The sequence below is a fragment of the Varanus komodoensis genome, unplaced genomic scaffold (assembly GCF_004798865.1).
Source record: "Varanus komodoensis strain SLA01 unplaced genomic scaffold, ASM479886v1 scaffold8, whole genome shotgun sequence".
Taxonomy (NCBI): Eukaryota; Metazoa; Chordata; class Lepidosauria; order Squamata; family Varanidae; genus Varanus; species Varanus komodoensis.
In genome coordinates this window covers 29,556,328-29,578,869 of record NW_025336481.1, presented here as the reverse complement: position 1 = coordinate 29,578,869, position 22,542 = coordinate 29,556,328, and the positions used below count along the sequence as shown (strand labels likewise).

The following is a 22,542-nucleotide window of genomic DNA, read 5'->3' as shown; positions in this document are numbered from 1 at the left end:
CTTTTCTGTGAGCCTTTTCCTGCCTGCAAGAGTTAGGAACCGAAGCAGTGATTTTGTGTTCAAAGCCCACATCACACAGCCAATTCACCCAACAGTTATCATAGTCTCTGCACCTGTCTACCAGTCAGAAAGTTGGTGCATTACTGATAGCAATAATTCAGGTAAGAAGGTAAGAAGTGACTGCATTTGGCAAGTCTGAACATGAGTAACTTTTGCACTGGGGCTCTTCAGGGTAGCAGGATGGTTGAATGGTTTATCCAAAATTCACTTGGTTCATTCAAGTGGAGTTCTTGTATGATATGGAATGAGCACCCCAGTGCACACATGGGCAGGGCCAGGATAAAAGGCAAAGAGGGAAAATGGGCTCCTTTGAGCTTTTCTTCCTGGTGTATCACATGCACCGTGTGTATGTGTGTGGCAAACCCAATGCCATTTTAACAGAATAAATTACCAAATTCATTTTACATCCCTTTCTATCTTTCTTCTTCTAGTCCCAGGAGTTTTCTTGACAGGGCTTTAAGTATTTGAATGGTATTTTAATTTTGTCTAGGATGCTATCCTAGGATTCGTCTGGGATGCTCCTTCCAGTCTTTCAGCGAATACAGTATAAAATACCAGCCCATTATAGTCTCTATGCAGGGAAAAGATGCACAATGTAATTGAGCACAAAACCAAGTACCTGTTTGCCAGACAAAGATTTGGCCAGGGAGTTGCATAGCAATATCTAATCTTTACACCTCCAACTCTCAGACAAGACTGCTCACTGCAAACACCACTCCTCTCTTTAGAAGGTAGTGCCATTTTCTGTTGCTTAGCAATATGTTACTCCAGTTCTTTTTCTTGTTCTTCTGAATTATCCACCCTCATTATGGTTTTCTGACTGTGGAAAATTACAGCTGCCTAAACTTGTGTTCATATGGATTTTGTAATGCAAGATATAGCAGTAATATGGTGTTCTTGACACAAGAACGAAATATGCTTATGGCAATAGTCATATTATGCGTGCGAGGTATAGCAGTAAGTATTAAACAAACAAAGCAGTTATTTAACCAGGCTAGTATTCCTGGATTATCTAGCTCTGATGCTCAAGCTCCATTGCTCAAGGCAAAGACTCGCACTTTCTTCATATCAGAGGCTCTCTTCTTGATGTTGCATGGTGGATTGGAAGGTGTTATTCTGATAATAAGAGCAGTTCAGAAACACATGTAAGGATCTTACACCATGTCTCATCCAGGGCCGTCTTAACAGCATTATGGGCCGCGGGCAAAGCAGTGTACTGGGGCTCCTACAACAACTACAACTCCTGTTAATTTTGGAAGTTTTCCGATTTTCCAAGGGTTTGCATACGCAGATTAGTATGGGGCCCACGGGCAAGTGCCCATCAGGCCCATGCATTAAGGCGGCCCTGGTCTCACCCTCTCAACAACCGTATCCCTCTTACAAAAGAGGGAGCCACATTGTGGGCTGCTCCCATGTAGCATGCAGCTTCTCACGTTATTCCAGCAACATGGCAAGGATCTACCTTCTCATGGTTCCCACACAGCCTGTGTAGCAAGAGCTGGGCAAATTTGCTCCAAATAACTCTTGAGTCCAACTTTGAGGCTTCAGTCATGGTACTTAATCAGTGTAACTTTCTTTCCCTTTCTTTGTCTGAGCAATCTAAGACTACCAGAACTAAGTGTGAAATGTTTGAAAGTAAGTAGACTTAGTAAATGGTGGGGAATTACGAGTGAGAAGGTTCTCAGAAGTGTTGTAGATCACAGGTTGAATAAGTCAGCAATGTGATGTGGCTGCAAAAGCGAACAAACAAGCAAAAAAAGCTTAGCACTGTACTGGGCTGCGTTAATAGAGATATAGTTTCCAAATCATGTGTGGTACTGGTTTTCCTCTATTTGGCACTAGTTAAGGCCCATATTGTGTATTGTGTCCAGCATCATATTTCAAAATCAATACAGACAAACTGCAAGGAGTTCAAAGGAGTGCAACAAAGGATAAGAAGACAGGAAACAAAGCCTTACAAGGAAAGATTAAAAGAATGGTCATGGTTAACCTTGAGAAAAGAAGGCTGAGAGTTGCTATGATAGCACCCTACAAGTACTTGAAAGGCTGTCACACTGAGGAGAGCCAGGATCTCTTCCGAGTCATCCCAGACTACCGGGTATGGAATAATGTACTTTGCTCTTGGAAACATATCTACAATTCAAGTACACACAAAATCTATACATTTTAATCGCCTTCCCCTTGTGTTTCCTTCTTTCCTTCCAGCAATGATACAATGAGATAAATAGCTAGCAGCGTTTCATTTATCAGACACGTTGCAAATACATTCACATTTATGTGCTGATGTTTGGTATTATATGATACAGCTCATGTCCAAGGGCAAGGATCTTTTCCAAACATGTTATCTTAAATTATTTTTATGAAGTATAAAGCTACCTGTCTATGGTGCAGGGGGCGGGGGGGGGAACAGGAGTTCATAGAACTGGTGTTTACTAGTCTAGGAATATCCCATATCTGAATATATTTCTGCATTTCCAATCGCTGAGCAGGACATTTTGGAGGGCTTTCACTCCTGTGGTCACCACGCATCAGAAACAGAGAGCAGGTAGCAGTAACAACAACAGCGTATATATGTATGTATGAATGTATGAATGAAAATGAATATTTAAGGAAAGAACATTGCTGTTTGTGGGTTCAAACATAATTCTGTTTGATAAACAATACAATCCCATTCATATTTAATCAGATATGCATCACTGTTGATTCAACTGGTCTTACTCCCAATTAACTGTGTATAGGATTTCAGCCTATCATCCTACAGACACTTCGTTTGGACTAAGTTGCATGAAAGTCAGTGGGATTTACTTCTGTGTAGACATTTGTAGGCTTGTAGGCTGCATGTGTTGAAAATAATAATACACAGTGCAAAATTAAATGCAAGGTAAAGGATTCTCTTTAGTGACTATAAAATCCATAGCTTTCTAAAGGTGGATTTGCGCAAATGTGTTTCCTTCACCTACAGTGTTATTTTTTCATTATTGTTTCTATATTGCGATAAAGATCTGTGTGGAACTCTTTTTGCTTCAAAGGTTCAGATGTGGCAGTGAGAAGATGTGTTGGGCACTACACTATGGCACTCACGAGCAGATGAGGGCCTTAGAAATGGCCTGGCACCACCCTACAGCGCGCGCTCGCGCGCGCGCGCTCTCTCTCTCTCTCTCTCTCTCTCTCTGACACACACACACACACAGAGAGAAATATGCAAAATCGACACAAAAAAATCAAGGAGAAGACTGGTACATGGGCAGTGGAGGATTAATCCTTCCTGTACACCATTTCCTCCCCCATCAAAATTGTGCTTGCCAAAGATCACCAAAAGCTGCATGGAGGGTGTAAAGGAAAACAACATGCAGTGGACCTTCCATGCATGCAGCCCCTCCCCATCACAATCAATGCATGTGGTTGTGCAAGTTGTGGAAGAAAGTGTGGGTGGAACTCATCACAGTTGTGAACATTTGTGTGGGTCACACTGAAGACCCTTGAACACTGCCTGAGGTTCAGCAGTCTTATGGCCAGCATCCACACACTTCAAAAATGTTTGCTGTTAATCACAAGGCATGTTCAAGGGTGGTTTTCGGGTAAATAATGTTTATGCAAAAGCACCCTTAAATATCTGGGCATCAATCCCTTACAGCACTAGGAGCAGTTAATTGATTATTCTGCAGTAACTCTGTAACTGAATTGTAGTTTTGGTAAAGTGGTTAAATAGAATTGGAAAGTTTCACTCTTCAGGGTGTGCGTTCGTGTGCATGCATGCATGTGTGTGTACATATGTATATCAGTAACTTTGTTATTCAGTTGACTGGAAGCAAAACACATTCCCTCTTCATTAAGGCAGCTCTGCTCTGGGATAGTGATGCAGTTTCATTCCTATTATGGTAGCAAGAGAGATTTTGTCTCAGTTCCAGTACACTCTTTCCAGCTTGTGGAATGCCGTGAAAAGAAATAAGGGGTATGGAAGCAGTCCTGCAGTGCACCTTTTCAGCAATAAAGAACAGGGAAAGGATACAATAAACCTCAACTTTTAAACCTTTGTTATTTTTGCATTAACCTCTTTGTCCTTAAATCTCTCTAACAAGGCATAAAATGCTTTCACTTATTCATTTATTGTGTTAAGCTGACATTATGGAACATTTCAAAAATTAGTTTTGCCACAAATGTAGGTTTCTTTTCTTTTTCTCTGGCAGCATATTTGTAGTTTCTTACTGGAGAAAAGAAGAAATACTGTGTTGCACACTTAACTTCATATGTGAATACACATGTGCATATGTGTGTGCACACGCATGCACACACACACACACATGCACAGCTGTTTTCTAAAGTTTTACCACCTTCTACCTGCTCACAGAACAAAACGAAACAATTTCTCTATTCTCCAGTGTAGTGTCAATTTCAAAGTTTTTTCTCAACATTCTCATTAAAATATCAGTGTGAGGCAGAGCTTCTGGTGAATAGTTGGGAACAACTAAAGTGCAGTGAGACAAAATAATTCCTTCTCAGAACAAAAGCACAGCAGTATCTGTACAAATGAGTGGAGAGACTTATGAGTTGATTTTTGGAGGAGGGTCTGTTTGGACATCATCATAAGAAGTAGGAACTAAGAATGTGAGGGATGAAAAGGCAAAAGGATCCTGATAAGGACAGTGAGTCGAAGCCAGTAATTCTCAAACAGAGCAGCATTCTCATTAAAAGCTGGAATTGCAGGTGTGGTTAGAAGCAAGCATGCCATAGCAGACACTGTTATTTAAGCAAGGCAATTAGCTCCTCCTTGGAGTAATTTCAGGAGAGTATACTTCCCACCCCACATCAGTGACTGAGTCAGGACAGGAACATTCTGCTCAGCCAAGGAAGAGGCACCTGAGAAAGAGGCAGCAATTCCTTTCGCTTCGCCAGTTTCACAGCCAGAGAGTGCCTGGTGAACCCCTTGTCTTGTAGGCCTTGTGTCTAACATTGGAATCTCATAAGATCAGGCCAGTCATGTAGCCGGATGGACTGGATCCAGGAACCAGTTTACACTGATCAAAGAGCTCTGCTCTTGGAAGAGAGCCCTGCCTGGTTTTTGCAGATCTCTCCAGCAGCGTGTCATGATGGCTCTATCTGCATTGTTAGGGGGGCAGAGAGTTTGCCATGAGGAGGAGGAGGCGGTGTAGAGACCTTGCTTATGTCAGCATATGCTCACATCTGATTCCAAACCAAATGAGTCTTCATCCCTGTGCCAATCCTTATGAAAATGAAATCTTCTTCCAGGCTGAAATGGCTGTGATTATCTCATGATAAGAAAGCTTTTTATGAGACCGAGCACCACTCCTGTGTTCAGTCCATGGAATGGATTTGCACTTCAGATCTATCCATTCTGCTGTTTCCCACCACACGACCAGCACAATCCCTTCTACAGGCAGAAGCTTTGTTTTCCTGAACAACCACGGGCCATCTATAACTAAGAAGGGCCTTCATATATTGCTAACTGCACTGTGGATAATTTCAAATAAAACCAGGGAGAGATTTAATACTGATTTGACTGAAGGATAAGATTGCCAGAGTGGTACCCATGGGCACCAGTGTGCCTGTGAACATCTCTACTGGAAGCCATCAGGGTGCCTACTTTTTTAATTAAAAAAATGTTTTCTTATGTTTTAATGATTGTGTGCATGTATGTGTTTACCAAGATAATGGCATGCTGCCAAGTGAAGAATTGCCCTTCAGCACCATCATTATTTCAGTTTATTTGAAAGAGCGCTTTGTATTTTGAAGTTCAGACCCCACCCCTGCTGGTCATTAGTTCTTTCCTTTTAGTTACTTTTCTTGTCACCAGGTTTCCACATTTCAACATTGCTTCTTGTTATGTGTGTGGCCTGTTACAAAGTTTTTCCATGGTTTCTCCATTTCAGCCAGCCACTTTGGCAGCAAGAGCAGCAGTAGCAGCTGCAGTTGCTTTGGCTGCCGTTTTCCAATGCCCTGTTTGCCTAGTAACAGCCAAGTATCAGGTGGACGAGGCACCAATTGGCTGCCCCCATGCACCCCGCCTCCTCCCGGCATTTGTTCCCCAGCCACAGTGCTGCTGCCATATCTGCAGCCTGGCCAGTCACCAAGATGTCCACTTCATGGGGCAACCCCCTCACGAAGGCCTGCCCCTCACACAAGTCCTGTCTCTGCCTCTAGTGCAAGACTCTCACTAGGTCCTCATGCCTGTGCTCAGCCAGGCAGGGACTGTGGCAGGCAGACCTGGCCAGGTGGTGGAAAAGGTGTTAGCATAGCAGCCAGCCACTGGGGAGCCCACAGCAGCAATGAGCACAGGGCTGCTCTGCATGGCTTCTCCTAGTAGCTGCTCTCATGTTTCATTTCTATTAGCGCAGCATTTTGATTTTCTGATTAGTATCTAAAGACTTGCAAAACTTTGCTTTGCAATTGTTTGAATGGTTACAAAGGAAACAATTGCTACTGTCTCAAGTGGAACGATTCTGCTCTACAGCATATTGTGAGAACATACACAATCTCCTTCAAACACTTGGCTACAAATTCCCTTATCAGCTTATTTTAGGAAGTAACATTTAAATTTGCCCAACTTTTCAACCTCCCTGCTTCCACAGCTGTGACATAGAAATGATATTTGAATGCATGCAATGGATCTCTGAATCAGCTACCTGTAGCTTTTTTCCCATTTTTCATAGCAGATGACTCCAGACTATGACAAGATCTTGTCTCAGCTGACTAGCAAACAGAAATATGCTGAACTCCTCAAATTTAATCAAGGCAGTCAGTGACCCACAAGATCTTCCTGCTCACCCACTCTTGCACTGAATTGGCTATCTGCTGCTCAAATTGTCGCAAGTACCTGAGCTGAAAACTATCATGTAACTTCATGTTTCTGATGCCTCGTGTCACATTTCAGTGCCTCCTCAGTGAATGTGATGTACAGCAAGTGGCAAAACTGTTATGTGCCAATCCTGTATCCATTTGTATCACTCTATGCCTGGAAGAATTTGAGAGATCCTAAAATGCATAAGGGCATAAGCAGCTGGCCATGTTATTACACACCATTGCTGCCTTCCTGTCTTTAGAGGCTTTCCCCCTCTTGCAACATGAGAAATATGGCCCACAGTGCAATCCTATGCATATCTGCTTCAAAGAAAACCCCACTGAGTTCAGTGCAGCTTTCCAGGTAAATGGGTATAAGATCCAGCCTGAACCACCCGCACAAGTCTTTTTGTTAAGCTTCATTCCATCCAGTCTTTCTTGTACTTGGTGACAAACTGTGTCTGAGGCATGAAATTTGTTTTGCATGTGTCTGCGCACTGGTAAGCACACCAGATGCTGTGGAATAATGGATTCCTGGGTGCCTTGCTTCCTAGCAAATGTCAAGGGCTGTTTCTGTCTTTCTGAGGTCATCAATAAGCCCTGTCCTGTTCACAGAATTCTATACCTTTTTACAGGTTCTTGCTTTTCAAACAGAACAAAGAGTTGCTTCTGTAAGAAAAATGTGCTACGCTAGGAAGCTGTAAATGCATTAGCAGTCTTTACCAACAACTAAGCTGTACTGCACACAGGGTTACAGTCCCCATCATGCTGTTTCTCGGCTTTCTTGTTCTAAATGCAATTAATTTGCATTGGAAAAAGGGCGAATAAACATGCATGTCTCTTCTGAGTAGCCAAAAATGCTCAAAATAAAAAGCTGTACGGGAATTTGGAAATCTTGAAACTGCACTGTTCCCAAGTGCAACAAAGGGTAACTTTGGCTTGGGAAAAAGGGTCTCCCTTAAACACTCCCTTCAGGGCCAAGATTCCTTGGCAACTTGGATTTTGGAAAGGTAGACTCTCTCTTCTGGCCAATATTTTGCAGCCTTTCCATAGGATTAAAGAATAAGATGGTGAGTAAGCTCATGCCCGAGCAATACTGGGACATGGATTTTGCCCAAAGTGAATATATGCCAATAAATATGTCTTGCAGCATGTGATGAACCTGGAAAATTTAATCTCCCCTCTTTTACAGGCAGTTGTAGCCTGCCCCTCGAAAACTGTGAAAGTGCAACAGCCCACAGAAATATCCTAGACAACTTGTTTACATCACAGAACACTACTAAATTTCACAGTATAAAATTATCTCAATCTTCAGGGCAGCTGACACAAAAAGAGTCAGCTTGTTGATAAAATGTTTCTGATTATTCTTCAAAGAACAGAATTTATCTATGTTAGATCCTTAACAGAGCAATCCCATGGAGCTCAGCGGGAGTGGGGGGCAGTTGTGACAAAGCCACTTGCAATGCTCCACAAGCCCCTGAATGTGGGGATGTCTATTTATTTATTTATTTATTTATTTATTTATTTATTTATTTATTTATTAAAACATTTCTATGCTGCCCTATTCGCTGAAGCCTCGGGGCGGCTCACAACACAAAATTAAAATACAAGAAATAACAATATAAATATACTGCCAGGTAGAAGGGATAACAACTGCTTGTCCCATGTAAGAGAGAAGACATAGAGACATGGGGATACATTTCTAGGCCATGGAACTGTGGTTGGAGAGAAAAGACTGATGAATGTATCCAATTGTGTCTATTAGTACAGAGAATTTGTGTTACTGAAAGCTAATGTCCAAATTATATGCAAGAGAATAACCCACCCAAAGTTAAATGTTTGCACAGTTGCACAAACAGTTGCGCACACACACAGCTGCTCACAAAAATGTGATGTGCAAGCATATATACAATGGAAAAATTGAGCCCCACTAGCACTCTTTGAGTTTTCAGAATGACAGTGATGAGAGTCACCCTGTATGTTGGATTTAGGCTATATCCTAGTATTTGCTATATTCTCTGAGTGTGCTTTTAACCAACAACCTAAATCCAAATTTCTTTAGCAGTTATTGATGCAAAGCATGCTGCTTTATATAACCATACCTCTTCAACCAGCTACTGGCCTTTTTGACCTCCAGTTTAAACAAGTAAAACATAAGGACTCACAATTTTCCATTAGGAAAGCATCAATAAATTAATTTCAGGTCAAAACATTGAAAAGGTTATTACCATGTGGAGATAATAAAGGTTTATTGAATAAACAATTTATCTTCTTCAGTCTCTTACTCTCATCCAAGAATGCAAATATCAAGTAAAAAAATAACTTCAGTGAAAATACTGTGTGTACTTTAAAGGTGGGGAAGGTAGTAGAAAGTCCATGAGCTGCTTTCTTCATGAAGCAAATATGTGACATGCTCTTTTGCTTGCTTAAAAATACCCAAGAAAATTGGGTCTGTCTCTGAAGTGGCTGAAATTCAGAAAAAGATTCTTTGATGATCCTGCAGCCCAAGAAGCCTCAGGAAGAAGTGCAGTGACTGTATTTTATATTCTTTCTGTGGAGAATTGTCTTTGATTCTGTGCTTTTGGCTTTCTGTTTTATTGATTTGATACTTTTGACTTAATCAATTGAATCATAAAGCATGCCACTTCTACATTGTCAAACATCAAAGAGCTACATGTTTACTCAAGCTTAGAAACCTTGTCAATAAAACAATAACCTTGTCAATACACATTTACACAATACTGCAGACAGTTTATCTTTTGTAATTGGGATTTGTGTCATTCTGAAATTACATGCATGGAATATTTAATACCACACTTGAATTTTGGAGATGTATATTGCATGAAGCTACATAATTATTAAACCCTGTTTGCCCCTATCTCAGCAGAACATGATCCAGTGAAAATATCATCTCTACTCTCTGTCTCTTACTGTTTACAGAGGAGTAGCTGTGTCAATCTGTTGTAGGAAAAACTGGGTTGCAAGACTGTATCCATGTATGGACATGGGTCCCATGCATCCTACTTGAATTGTACCCAGCCTCTGCTCCTAATCCACCGTGACCTCATTGCTATTCAAAGCAGTTCCCTATACCAGCAGCAATGCAAGTATATGAAGGAAATTCCAGGTGTCCCATGTTCAAAAAACACCCATACCGATGACTTCTTATAAAGGCAATGTCAGGGCACTAAGGCATTTTATCATGACTGTGGGCAGGGCAGTGGACTGCAAGTGTAGATTGCACCAAATCATTTATTAATACTTTGATGCTTACCTTTGTGTCCATGTTTCAAAACTGCCTGAACTCTAATGTGAATTTGAAATGTTCCAAGAAACAGTTAATCAACGCCTGCCTGTATTTATCTGGCTACTGTATTCCCCAGTCCCATGTATGCATGCTGGCTTGGATCTTAAATTGGCCCTTGTTCATGTCAGGGTGTGGGCATTTCCCACTATTCCCACTGCATCAGCAGTCCACCGCATCATCTCCCACACCATTCACAAGGGACTTTTAGCCCCAAGCACTGCAGAGAGTAAGGGGATTCCTTCCATGAACATGGACTCTGTTCCATTCTTAGAAGGAAAGTTGGGATATAAGCATTTAGCTCCACGTATGTCATATAGAGTTTTGTGTAGTTGTTTGAAACATTATTAATCCAATCCCCCCCCCTCCATTAATTCCCTAGAATTAGAATGTTGGTAGTGGTGTGGAAATCCACATTTTAGCTTCAAAAACATGCTAGTGCTTGAGAACTGAAATAATTCTCGCCCACTCCTAACTTTTCTCCCTGTCTATCTACATTCAAAGCATACTTGACAAGCAACCATGTCAATTTTGCACAAAGGATGCCAGTCCCTGGTTGATGAGTGGAGACAGGTTTATTGCTTTAAAAGTTTAGAATTTTATTATAACCACACTTTCATTGCAATTGGGCTGCTTTCCTTTTGCACTTGGATGTCTTTGAAGTATTAGCTCTGAATTAAAGCATGAAGGCTTGAATTGCTTCTGGGTTTATCACAAATTGGCTATTTTATAACACAGCTATTTTGCTAAGCATGGATAGGTTGTGGTGGGCTGGCAGAGTTCACATGAGTCCAACAACTGCCCATACATTGTTTTGTTAGCTGTAACTACTGAAATAAGCCATAGGCAAGTGGTGGCGAACCTATGGCATGCGTGCCACACCGGGCACACTGAGCCCTCTCTGTCGGCACGCAAGCCAAGTTGCCCCAGCATCTCCCCAGCAGCCGAGCATCGGATAACAGCACACATAGGGGCCATGCGCATGCTCGGAAAGGAGTAGCCAGGCTATGACATCATGGGCTGCAACCCATTAGCTGTGACTCGTCCAAACTTTCGCATGGCCGGTCAGTGTGCTGCCAAGGATATATATATATATATGTATATTTGCTTGAATGGCTGTGAGTTGTTTTTTCTAAACTAAAACCTTGGTTTCTAGGTTTTATTGTAGTGTTGGCACTTTGCGATAAATGCGTGGGTTTTGGGTTGCAGTTTGGGCACTCGGTCTCTAAAAGGTTAGGGTTACAAAAACAAGGTGTCCTGGCATGATTTTGGTGGTTGGAATGTGTTTGGAATGGGCAGGAATGATGAGCTGTGCAGAAACAGCTACTCAAGGAAGGCTTTTTCAAAATCACCCTCTTTTCAATGGAACTTTAGCCCTACATTAGGGTTAGATGCGTGCACCAGGGCAGGGTTAGGGTTATTAAAACGAGGTGTCCTGGAATGATTTTGTTGGTTGGAATGTGTTTAGAATGGGCAGAAATGATGACTGGTGCAGAAAAAGCTACTCAAGGAATGCTTTTTCAAAATCACCCTCTTTTCAATGGAACTTTAACCCTGTATTAGGGTTAGGGGTGTGCACCAGTGTAGAGTTAGGGCAGTGGTGATGAACCTATGGCATGCATGAGACAGTGGGCACACAGAGCCCTCTCTTTCAGCATGTTAGCCAAGTCACCCCAGCACCATCCCAGCAGCCGAGCATTGGATAAGAGCGCGCATACAGGCCATGCTCATGCTCGGAAAGGAGTAGCAGCACCAGGCAATGACAGCATGAGCCACAACTCCTTAGCCATGACTTGTCCGAGCTTTCCCATGGCTGGTCAGTGCGCTGCCAAGGATATATATATATTTGCTTGGAGTGGCTGTGAGTTGTTTTTTCTAAACCAAAACCTCAGTTTTCAGGTTTTATTGTAGTGTTGGCACTTTGTGACAAATAAGCGGGTTTTGGGTTGCAGTTTGGGCACTCAGTCTCTGAAAGGTTCGCCATCACTGCCATAGGGTAATGCCAACTATTCTGCTTTGGTTCTGTGTTGTTAACAATTCCAGGATGAATTTTGCAATGGGGGGTGGACTTTTTTAATGCTTGGTTCTTCGTCAAGTTTATAGCACTGTCCTTCCTAGCAGTGCTTCACAGTGTGTTGTTAGAAGTGTTTGCCCTTCTGCATGCAATCTAGCCCTTCTGGAGGTACAAAAGGATCTTGGTTAGAGATGAGAAAGCAGATCCAGCTCCCCGTTCACTTAAATCAGGCAGCCAAATTTTTCTCAGTATGGAATTTTAATTTTTCACCCTTCGGGACATGGAATTTTTAAATGGGTAGAGATCTAAGTCAAGTATAGGATGTTATGACTGTGCATTGTAGGAGCTGAGGGGAAAAACACTACTGCCACATGTGTATTTGCAGCATAACATGGTGCATCTCCCTTATGGAGGTACTGCAAGGCTCATAGATGCACATGTAGGAGCTTTCACTTCTCAACACAGAAAATAAGTGCTTTCTGTTTGCCTCAGATATTCTGCAGAAAGCAAAAGTGGAGATCATGGCACTTCCTCTCTTCCATCTCTGCCAGCAAATTGCATAAGTTCCAAAGTACTTTATCTCCTTCACATTACATAATACCTGAAGCTGTTTTTTAATATATATTGTTATATTATATTATATTATATTATATTATTATAAGCCATATATATATATGGCTTATATATATAGGAAAAGGGTCAGAGACAGATGACAACCAAATTAGAAGTGGAAAGTCCACTCTTATTATGAAAGGGAATGTACAGCCCCTAAGTTCTCCTTCTGTCACAGCATTATTTCCAACAACTGGGCCAACAGGATGGGACTTTGGGGCAAATCCCAGTGCCTTCCTCAGCAGAATGAGCAGGAGAGCTTCCAAAAGCATCAAGTCAACCTCAAGTGGATCATATAGAATAATATATGCTATCATCTACAGGGAAGGAGTACTGGTCTTAAGGTCCAGAGTCTAAAGTCACTTAACTAGCTCCAAAGTACAGAAAATTATTTTACATGAAGAAATGTATTTCTAGCCAGAATACTGTTCCGCGTTTATCCCTGAGAGATCATCAGCCACCATACGTGTAACACTCTGCCTTCAGCCTATTATCTTGTCACAGAAGGCAAAAGGCACAACACTGTGATTTAATGAGAGTGAACCATAGCATTTATGTAATCTAGAAGGCACCCCAGCTCCTGCATGTTTTTTCCAAAATTGTGCCTTCTGTTACTGCTTCCCCAGAGAGTCCAGTCTGTCTCCACCCTGGTATTCCTTCCCATGCCGAGGTTTTCCTTTGGCATAATGAATATTGATTTAGACAACCCATGCATGTGATCACTCTAAACTCATTAGGGGTTATTTCTGAGGCCTTAATTATCCCTTCCCACGCAAACACACACAGGAGGAGAAAAGCTTAGGCAAATCACCCCTGACTGGAAAGCCACAAGCAGCATTCTGAGTCATCCTCTCACGAGGGAGAGGTTTGCTGGCCTCGAAGAAAGCCTGTCTTGAGATGCCATGGGGGTAAAAAAAAAAACCCTCTGGCAGATCTGAAGGCAGCCAATATGAAGTCCCTGCCTCTGCTCAGCTGCCCTGTGGGGAGCCACAATGCTGGTGACTCCACAATTTCGTCTCTGCCCAATGCCTGGCTTGCTGCATTAAGGGAACGAACTAATACAGAATGTGCTGCCAAAACTATCAACATCAAATTGTGACTGGAAATATCCTAACACTACACTTAATGGCTTTGGTGGACAGGCTCATTTGCTGTCCACATGGCCATGGATATGTGACAGGGGATGGAAGCCATTCTCAGCATTTCTGCCTCCAGATGTTAAGTGAATAAGCCCTTCCTCAGCAAGACCACCTTCTCACCACTTCTGGTCTTTCTGCTCTCTCATTCTTGCTCCTTCTTGCTTGCTTGGCAGGCAGAGAGCCAGTGAGCAAGAAGACAGGGGCAACTCTGGCTTTACCTTCTCACCTCCACCATTGTTTGGGCAGGAAAAAGAGGCAGGTTGTAGTGATGAAGAGGAAGAGCAAGTTCAATAGGCTACTGCTAAAGAGCGCCCACTGTGGTCCAGGTCCTGGCAGATGCCAACCATGTCTATCTTGACATCAGCCATGATTCTCATAGTCCCTTGATGATCTATGTACATTTGTCTCTATCACTGCTGTCGAAGAAGTAATAGGACACTTAGTCCTCCAACCCACTCCAAAGATATACATTATACATTAGGATTCAAGGATCTTTTTGCTGTCTCACAGTCTAAATGTAAAGTCCTGAAAATGGGGAACTTCTCTTTGTCTCCTTGTGTTTCTCTGGAAACTACTGTAATCTGACTCAATATATGTGCAGAATTGTAAGGCAGGCCCAATTTGCATTGTGAACGGGATAATTGAGATGTTGAGTGTTGTCACAAATATAGAAGTGTAGGATTAGATGGTAAGCTTCAAACTGCACAAAATCTTGACTGCATGATGCTATCCTGAGGGCAGGATTTTCTTCTTCTTCACTAATTGTCATCACGGGGTGGAGAATAGGAAGGATTTAACCCTTTGCCTTCCACTGTGGTCCTGATCCAGACTGGGGTCCTTCTGACTGAAAATTATATAGTAAAGGCCCCATTGCAACAAATTGGATTTTTTATTTAGGGGTCCCTGAGCTGGATTATGTGTATCATGGAGTGTATCTTCCTAGGGTTCCAATCTGGATTAGGAAACCTACTTTGACCAGATGGCAGGACAAGGGTAACTTCACTCAAGGGAAGAGTGACATTGTTAACGTCATGAGTAGATTAAAATATCCAGAACTTTTAACCAGTCAGGCAGTGGAGCAAAACCATGCAAAGAAGCAATCCTTCCACTGAATTGTCTTGCCCAATCTTTATATGGGTTTGGTCCAAATTTAGACATATGCGGCTGGTAGAAGTGCCCTTCCTTGCCACCTCTTGGCACAGCAGCCCATCCAGGGCCCTGAATATGTTATACAGAAGGGGCAGGCTGCTTACTGGGATGAACTGTGCTGCAGGAGTACCCCTGCAGTGGGGCAGACGCACCTTCTATCACTGGAAGGCAGTTCCTGGATCCACCCGTACGTTGCACTGCCTTCCAGTGAGGTGGAAGACCTCTTAAGTGACCTGCCAATGATAAACTCCCTGCCTTCCCACATAAAAACAAAACCAGAGCTGGTCTGAATTTTGTGCTTAGCTCTCACACTTTTACTAAATACCTCCAGGGGACTTGCAAAGAGTTATTAAAAATTGCTAGCTTTGTGTCCAAACCATATTCAACTTATATTTGTGTTTTAGCCTAGCCATCCTTTATCATGGCATTCTTGTAGACATCCTGTCCTAGTGGATATTAGTTCTGAATGTTGTCCTTTCAGAAAAGCAGGTGGGAAAGCATCAAGAACCTGCAATGTAGTTCTCACCCTAAAACTCACTGACAGTCTTTGCTCAGTCTTTCCAGATTTTTTCTGAAAGAAAATTTTATTCCCGTCTTGATGCAGTCCATTTAATCCATCTTGTACTCTGGATACTGTTCGTACATGTGATTCAACATTGCTGTTGTGTCTTAGAAACCTTGTACATCATAGGAACATTTTTTAATCTGCTAAAATAAACATTCCTTGTCCACAAGCCTCTTGCTGTGGGTACTGGATCCTTCTTTGAACATGAGCAGCTCTTTTCCCAAGATCAAGATCAGTGTATTTATTGCCTGGTTGACATCCATTTCAAATAAGACACAAGTCTTGCGTTTGCCTCTAAATAATGAGCTGACATCTTTGCCTCTAAACTTCAGTGAAGCAAAGCATGTCACTTGAGTATCCAGCTGCTTTTAAAAGCCTCTTCATTAGATCCCCCCCTTTCCAATGGTCTTATAAAATCAGTAATGCACAATACAAATTGTTGTGGATTTTTCAGCTTCTGAGCCTCCATGCATGGAATATTAATCAGAGCAACTGAAGAGGCAACAGCTTCCTCTTAGCTCTCTCTATCAAAAAATGGGGCTCTGATGCACAGCCAGTCACTTCATCTAAATGCACTGGAAAGTGTCCTCTGGGGGAGAGTGAAGTCTGGGAAAGTTGGCTTTTTTGTAAAAGCTTTCCATGGGGAATTGCATGAAGAGTTCTGTTTGTTTCTCTCTTAAAAAGGGAATTAGACATGGAGGATAAGACTGTCCCTGGCTATTAGTCATGATGACTAAGTACAGCATTATGTCCATGATCAGAGTGGTGAGCCTCTGAATGACACTTGCTGAGGAACATGAGCAGGAGGATGCCACAGTGCTCATCTCTGCTTGTGAGCTTTCCATGGGCATCTGTGTAGCCTGTATGTGAACAGAAGGTTAGACTAGGCAGGACTTAGGAGCTCTAGCATGACTCTCCTTCCGTTCTTAAGCCTTGAAACACACCCCTGCATGCTTGAGGTCCATTTCCCCCTATAGCCACATCTAAGCCTTGCTGACCAGGTGGCCGCATGTCCTGTTTCACAGAAAACAGGCCTTCGTTTGAAGAGCTTTAAGGGTATAATTTCCTCGGTCTGAAGAGCTATCTGATCTAGGTCCAGTCTAAAGAGAAGAGCCATAAGCAGGAAGAGCTGCCCCTTAGAATTGCCTGTGAGAAGTTAGCACCTGAGCAGCAGAGTACGCAAGGCACACAGGTCATTGGTCACAGGCTTCCCATCTATGGTAAGATGAATCATCTTTAAATTATAGTTATTAGTTCTAAATGCGCATCCATATGTACAAATCAACATGACCTGATGTTCTGCAAACCTGGGGCCTGTTTTGCCCTCTCTGTGGTAATGCATTTCTCTTGCTCAGTGATACCTCTTGCAGAGATCTGTTTTCAGAAATTAAGCCTTCTGTGCTCTCTGACTCGATTTTGCCACAGAAAGACTGCCATTTATAAACTTTGCTTAAACTGAAATTATCAGAATACCAGGCTTTTAACAAAAATAGCATCATTTGACTCCTGGGTGGCTGGAGAAGAAAGGGCAGGGAGTAGCTTGCCCTGATGAGATCAGCAGCTTATATACAGGAGAAAGTATGTTTCATTGTAACACATTAGTAGTTGCAGAGAGCAACTGTTTCCTAGGGCTTGGCTTGCTTTTAGCAAACTCAGACAAGGCACAGCTGTAGATAAGCAGACATAAAAAGAAACATCACAGGAGCATCACATCTCAGTGTGGGAGAAGTGAGTTGAGCGGGTGATAAAGCTAAAATATCTCAGCCCTAGTGCTTTGGGATGTGAAAATGCTCTTCAGCCCAGACTATGGGATCATGTGAGCCTAAACCAAATTGGAAGGGGCTCACCTCTCTCTCTCCCCCTCCTTCCACCATAGATCAATTTGAAATGCACAGTGCAGGTTAGCTTAACACCGACACAGTGCTATAATAGAATACATGTGTGTTAATACCTTAGTCGATACGGGATATTTCTTCTGGCACCTTTTCTTGAGTGATCAGTGCAGTCACCCTGCTGAGGCTCATGTCAAAATCCAAGTTCAGTCAGATTCTTTGCACAGGCCTACTGAAAATAAAGGAAAGTTCTAGTGCAGTCGTCATTCATCCCATTGGAGTTTATCCAGAAGTGCATTGTAGTAAGTTGTGTCTTATGCAAGGCTGACATATGAATCATGCACACTGTAAATCTGGAGGAGACCATAAAGGTGATAGTGATGATACCTGTGTGCTTGTGCAGACTGCTGTCTTGATGGGCATCAGTTCTAACTGTTCTTGATCTAGTTGGAATTGGAGAGGGCACCCTTCACACAGACGACATGGTCAAGAGAAGACTGTGATGGCTCTCCAAACAGAGGGCCATCTTCTGTGTGAGAGGTCACATGATCAAGCAAAGCTAAACACATTCACCTTTAGTGCAGAGAGCCCAGGGTGGCATTAGATTAGGTCCCAAGGTCTCCCAGTCACTTTTAGGATAAAGTGAATCCATGTTTCCCTTGGTCCACCACTTTAACCACCACTGCATCATGATTCCCTTGCATGTTGGTCCCAAATTCCATAATTCATTATATGCACTCTGAAGAAGAAGGAAAATAAACACAGCATAGTGGGTTCCATGGGTTTATTTATTTTGTAGTTTTCTAGCCTGCCCCATTAGCCACATGGCTCATGTGAGTTAAATATCAGAGGAGTAAAACATGGAAAGAAATTGATTAAACAATCTCAATCCAATAATCTCTAAACCCCCACTTCATTTTACCAGTTTGTTTTCCTCTTGAGGTATCGGGAGTTCTTTTTGCTATGTTTAAATTTGCTATGATATACCCATAAAAAGATTCAGAGAAGGGAAGGATGCAGCCCCTGGCTTGTTCTGTTTGAGCTGAACGCATTTAAATGCATTACACCTTCAGCCTTTCTAAATCAGTGATCCAAAGCAGTGGCACTCAATTAAAGAAGGGTGGGGAGAGATAACTCCTCTGCTGAGAAAAGTCTAGATGAGTTTTTACATTTTCACACTCCACCTCCTAATTATAACCTGATGAATTTATTCACTGGTATACAGAAGCTCATAGGAAAGATACAGAACAGAAAGTAGAAGACATTCAGCTGATTTTTCTTCTATTATAGTGTTTCTTCTTTCTCTCAAAATTGTTCTATGTATTATATTGGGGTTTGTTTGCTTTTAAGGCTATGCCATTTAAGGCAAAGATGTTGGTCAGTGGTCAGGTGCTTACAGCCAAGTAGTTCATAAGACTTATATTAATTAAGGGTACATCTGCCCAGGAACTTCCACTATCTCTTCCACTTCAAAGCAAAAGTGAATGTTGATGAAGAATCCACTGAAAATGATGGAGTGTATAAAGCTGACTTATACTGAGTTCATCTAGCCCAGTATTGCTGGCATTGACTGGCAGTGGTTTTCTAGGACTTGAGACAGGACTTTTTCCCAGCCCACCTGAGATACCAAGGATTGAGCATGAGATCTGCATGCAAAAGCAAGTGCTCTACTACCTTGGCTCCCTTGTCCATGTGACGTGATATGAAATAATTCCATGGTCATATAGAACCAACATTCCTCACTTGCAGAAGGAGGCGTACACTGAAAATCAAGAGGTTTCTAAACAGCAAAGCTCAGCTATTGGATGAACCTGATCTCCAGAGAAAGCCCTGAGCAGATACCTCCTGAGCTAGCTTTATTTCCTCCAAGAGACAGTCTTGGCTGAAATAAAGCATAATAATAACTATCAGCATATAATCACAAAGGAATTGTCTTGCTGGACATGCACTAGTTTCTAAACAGGGCTGACTCCTATAGGAATTTTATTTGCAGGGCTAGATGAAGATAGTTATCCATCTGTGACTTGCATTTTGCCTCTGGTAATCAGGATACTGCCGACCATGACAGTTCCTTTGTAGCTGCCAGGCATATTGGGTCCCCTTCATGATTCGGTCTGATCACTGAAGCTATTCGCCATCATTACTCCCAGGGCAAGCAGAGCAGGTCTGTCTTGTTACTTTGCTTTCTTGTATTTTGTAGTACGCACAAAAAACAACACGCTCATTTGTATCGTCCATGTGTTCTAGTCCTGGCAACAGGCTGAGTAGTTTTCCTATCAAACAGGGACATGTCAAACAATCTGTGTGCAGGCAAACATTTTAGGGCAGAGGCAAATTAACCATAGAGCCTCCTCTGGCTGTTTCCCTAAAAGTGAATTTACAATGTATCATCATTTGGCAAAGCTACATGCTCTGAACAGGAGCTGCACGATCTCATCTGATCTTTCTCCAGCGTATATAAATAGGCATATTGCCAACAATGCACGTCTGGTGCATTTTCATGTATCCGCGACCTCTTTTGCCTCAAGGATTTTGCTCAATAGAGGACACACTGCATTAGCCCCAAAGCACCGTCTCCTAACAATCTTACTTTTCTGGTTGTTGCTCAGATCCCTATGTGAAAATTCACCTGATGCAGAATGGGAAACGGCTGAAGAAGAAGAAGACAACAATTAAGAAGAATACTCTGAATCCCTACTACAACGAATCTTTCAGCTTTGAAGTACCCTTTGAGCAAATCCAGGTAATGTCACACCTCGCCTTGCAATTGTGCTTCACAGTCCTCATGCATATTTAAGAGGAACCTTGCTCATTATCCAGCGTGCTTGCTTTCATTAGCACCTATGTGCCAATCTACCAGTCCTACGTGGCATGAACTGACTGTGATTGCTTCCAGAGGGGAAGGGTGTGAAATATATGGCATGGTAGGGAGTGTCAAGTCATCCATAAAAGACAGGTGATGGGCATTTTATAATATTCAACAGCAATGGATTCTGAACAGAAATGGCAGCAGTAAACAAAATGATGGAGGGCTCCGTCCAGTCAGCCCCATAGCAGATGCTCCTAAGGGTCTGAACCTACAAGCATCCAGTGCACAGAGCAAAGCACAAAGCAGTCCCCATCACTACCTCACCACAAGTATTTTCTCTACATGACTATTTTCAGCCTTATAGAAGGCACCAGAGAGGGGGAGGTAAGGAAGTTGGGGTGCTAACATGAAGCCTCCTCTCCTCAGCACTTCCTGGCATGCCTCCATTTGCCTCTCCAAGACCTTCAAACAGGCAGCAGGCATGGTTCTTTCATCACTGCTGCAGGGTTTGGCTTTGGAGTCCCACCTCTGAGGCCATTGAGGTCAAAGAGCTCAGAGTTATGGCTCCAAAACTTCTGTGCACCCCCTCACAACATCAGGAGCCCATAGCATTGCACCCTTATTTACCATAGTTCTGCAGCCAACAGGAAGTCAATCTTACTGTTTTACCTGTTTCATACTGCAGGCTTTTCTTTTCTCTCTCAGCACATGAAACCTAACAGAATGCAGTAATAATACATGAATCTCCTCTGTCAAACTGAATGGCTCAGTTCATTGTTTTATATAAATATGGGAGTAGTTGGAAAGCTGGTGTGGAAGAACTAGTTTAGCACATAAATTCCGGGATGAGGTATCCATCATCAACTTTAGCACAACTTTGCAAAACACTGTCACTGAAGGAATGTCACAACGACACTGCAGACAGATACTCTAGCTCATATTAACTATACCTGTTTATACGTGCATGAAATGTGGATCTAAAGAGTGACTTATGGAACAGAAGACACGATATGCTAAAGGGATATTGAGATCATGCTTTATGGAGAAGCATAGAAAGATATGAACAGACTCACCAGTTCTTGACTGAGTCTTTACCATTATAGTTCTTGACGACTAGAAGCATGCATCTTTTCCCCCATTAATTTAAATCTGAAAAGCTTAGAAATAGGATAGACATGACAGAGTCTGCACAAAGTGCCAAATTAATCAATCAATTTGTTAAATTGGCCTTTTAAAAAACATGTTTTTAATGTAAATTGGGTATTCAACTTTCCATCTAGCCTTGATAGTTCCAGAAGCCATGGTAGCAAATTTTGTCTCGATTTAGGCCTATTAAACTGAACTGTAGGAGGTGAGCTTATCTTCTCCCATCCCCAGGCAGAGCCTTCTAGGCTCCTGAAAGTGGAACACGGAGGAATGGAGGACCCTGGTGAATAGGGTAGGCTGTGGCTTGAGGAAAATAGGGTGAGGGCACTATCCTGCGCCAGTGGAGATTTGATAGGCACCCTCTGTGATGGCTATTGGGTTGTTTCTTGGCGGGGATGAATGGCAGTATAAGCCGACCAGCCCAATAGCACACCCGTGAAATGGATCCTACTGTATGGTTTGTAGTGGAGCTTGCCTTCCTCACCTTTTACTCTGTTCCTTTTGCTCCTGTTTCAGAAAGTGCAAGTTGTTGTAACTGTTTTGGACTATGACAAGATTGGCAAGAACGATGCCATTGGCAAAGTGTTTGTGGGCTACAACAGCACCGGCGCAGAGCTGCGACATTGGTCAGACATGTTGGCCAACCCAAGGCGACCCATTGCACAGTGGCACACCTTACAGCCAGAGGAAGAGGTAGACGCCATGCTTGCAGTCAAGAAGTAAAAATTGAAAATTGAAATGAGAAAAGAAGCCTTTCTGCATTTGCCCATATAGTGCTCTTTAGCCAGTATCTGTAAATACCTCAGTAATATGGGTCCTTTTATTTCCAGCCATGCATCCCTAACACAGATCAGTGGTACTTCAAATCTTGTTTTAATTTGCACAACTCAAAGTGTAGACAGCCCTATAAGGCCCTCCATCTCACCACTGCCCTCAGATCGACTCTTCTTTTAAGCAATATGTGTAGATAGAGCATGACAGAAATTATTTATTGTATCACACAGTTGTACATACCAGTATGCTAAAGAAATTATTTCTAGTCTGTTTATTTGTATGTTGTAAGCGTTTCCTAATCTGTGTATATCTAGATGTTTTTAATAAGATGTTATATTTTAAA

The 22,542-nt window shown here is 42.4% G+C and overlaps 1 protein-coding gene across 2 annotated transcripts in view; it reads left to right on the top strand.

Moving 5' to 3' along the window:
* Nucleotides 1-22,148, top strand: part of SYT1 (synaptotagmin 1) — a 131,547-nt gene extending 109,399 nt beyond the window's left edge. For both annotated transcript variants that reach the window (XM_044455324.1, XM_044455323.1), the window contains exons 7-8: nt 20,080-20,213; nt 21,942-22,148. In XM_044455324.1, coding sequence (XP_044311259.1) covers nt 20,080-20,213; nt 21,942-22,148 — 341 coding nt within the window. The remainder of the gene's footprint in view (nt 1-20,079; nt 20,214-21,941) is intronic.
* Nucleotides 22,149-22,542: the final 394 nt, after the last annotated feature.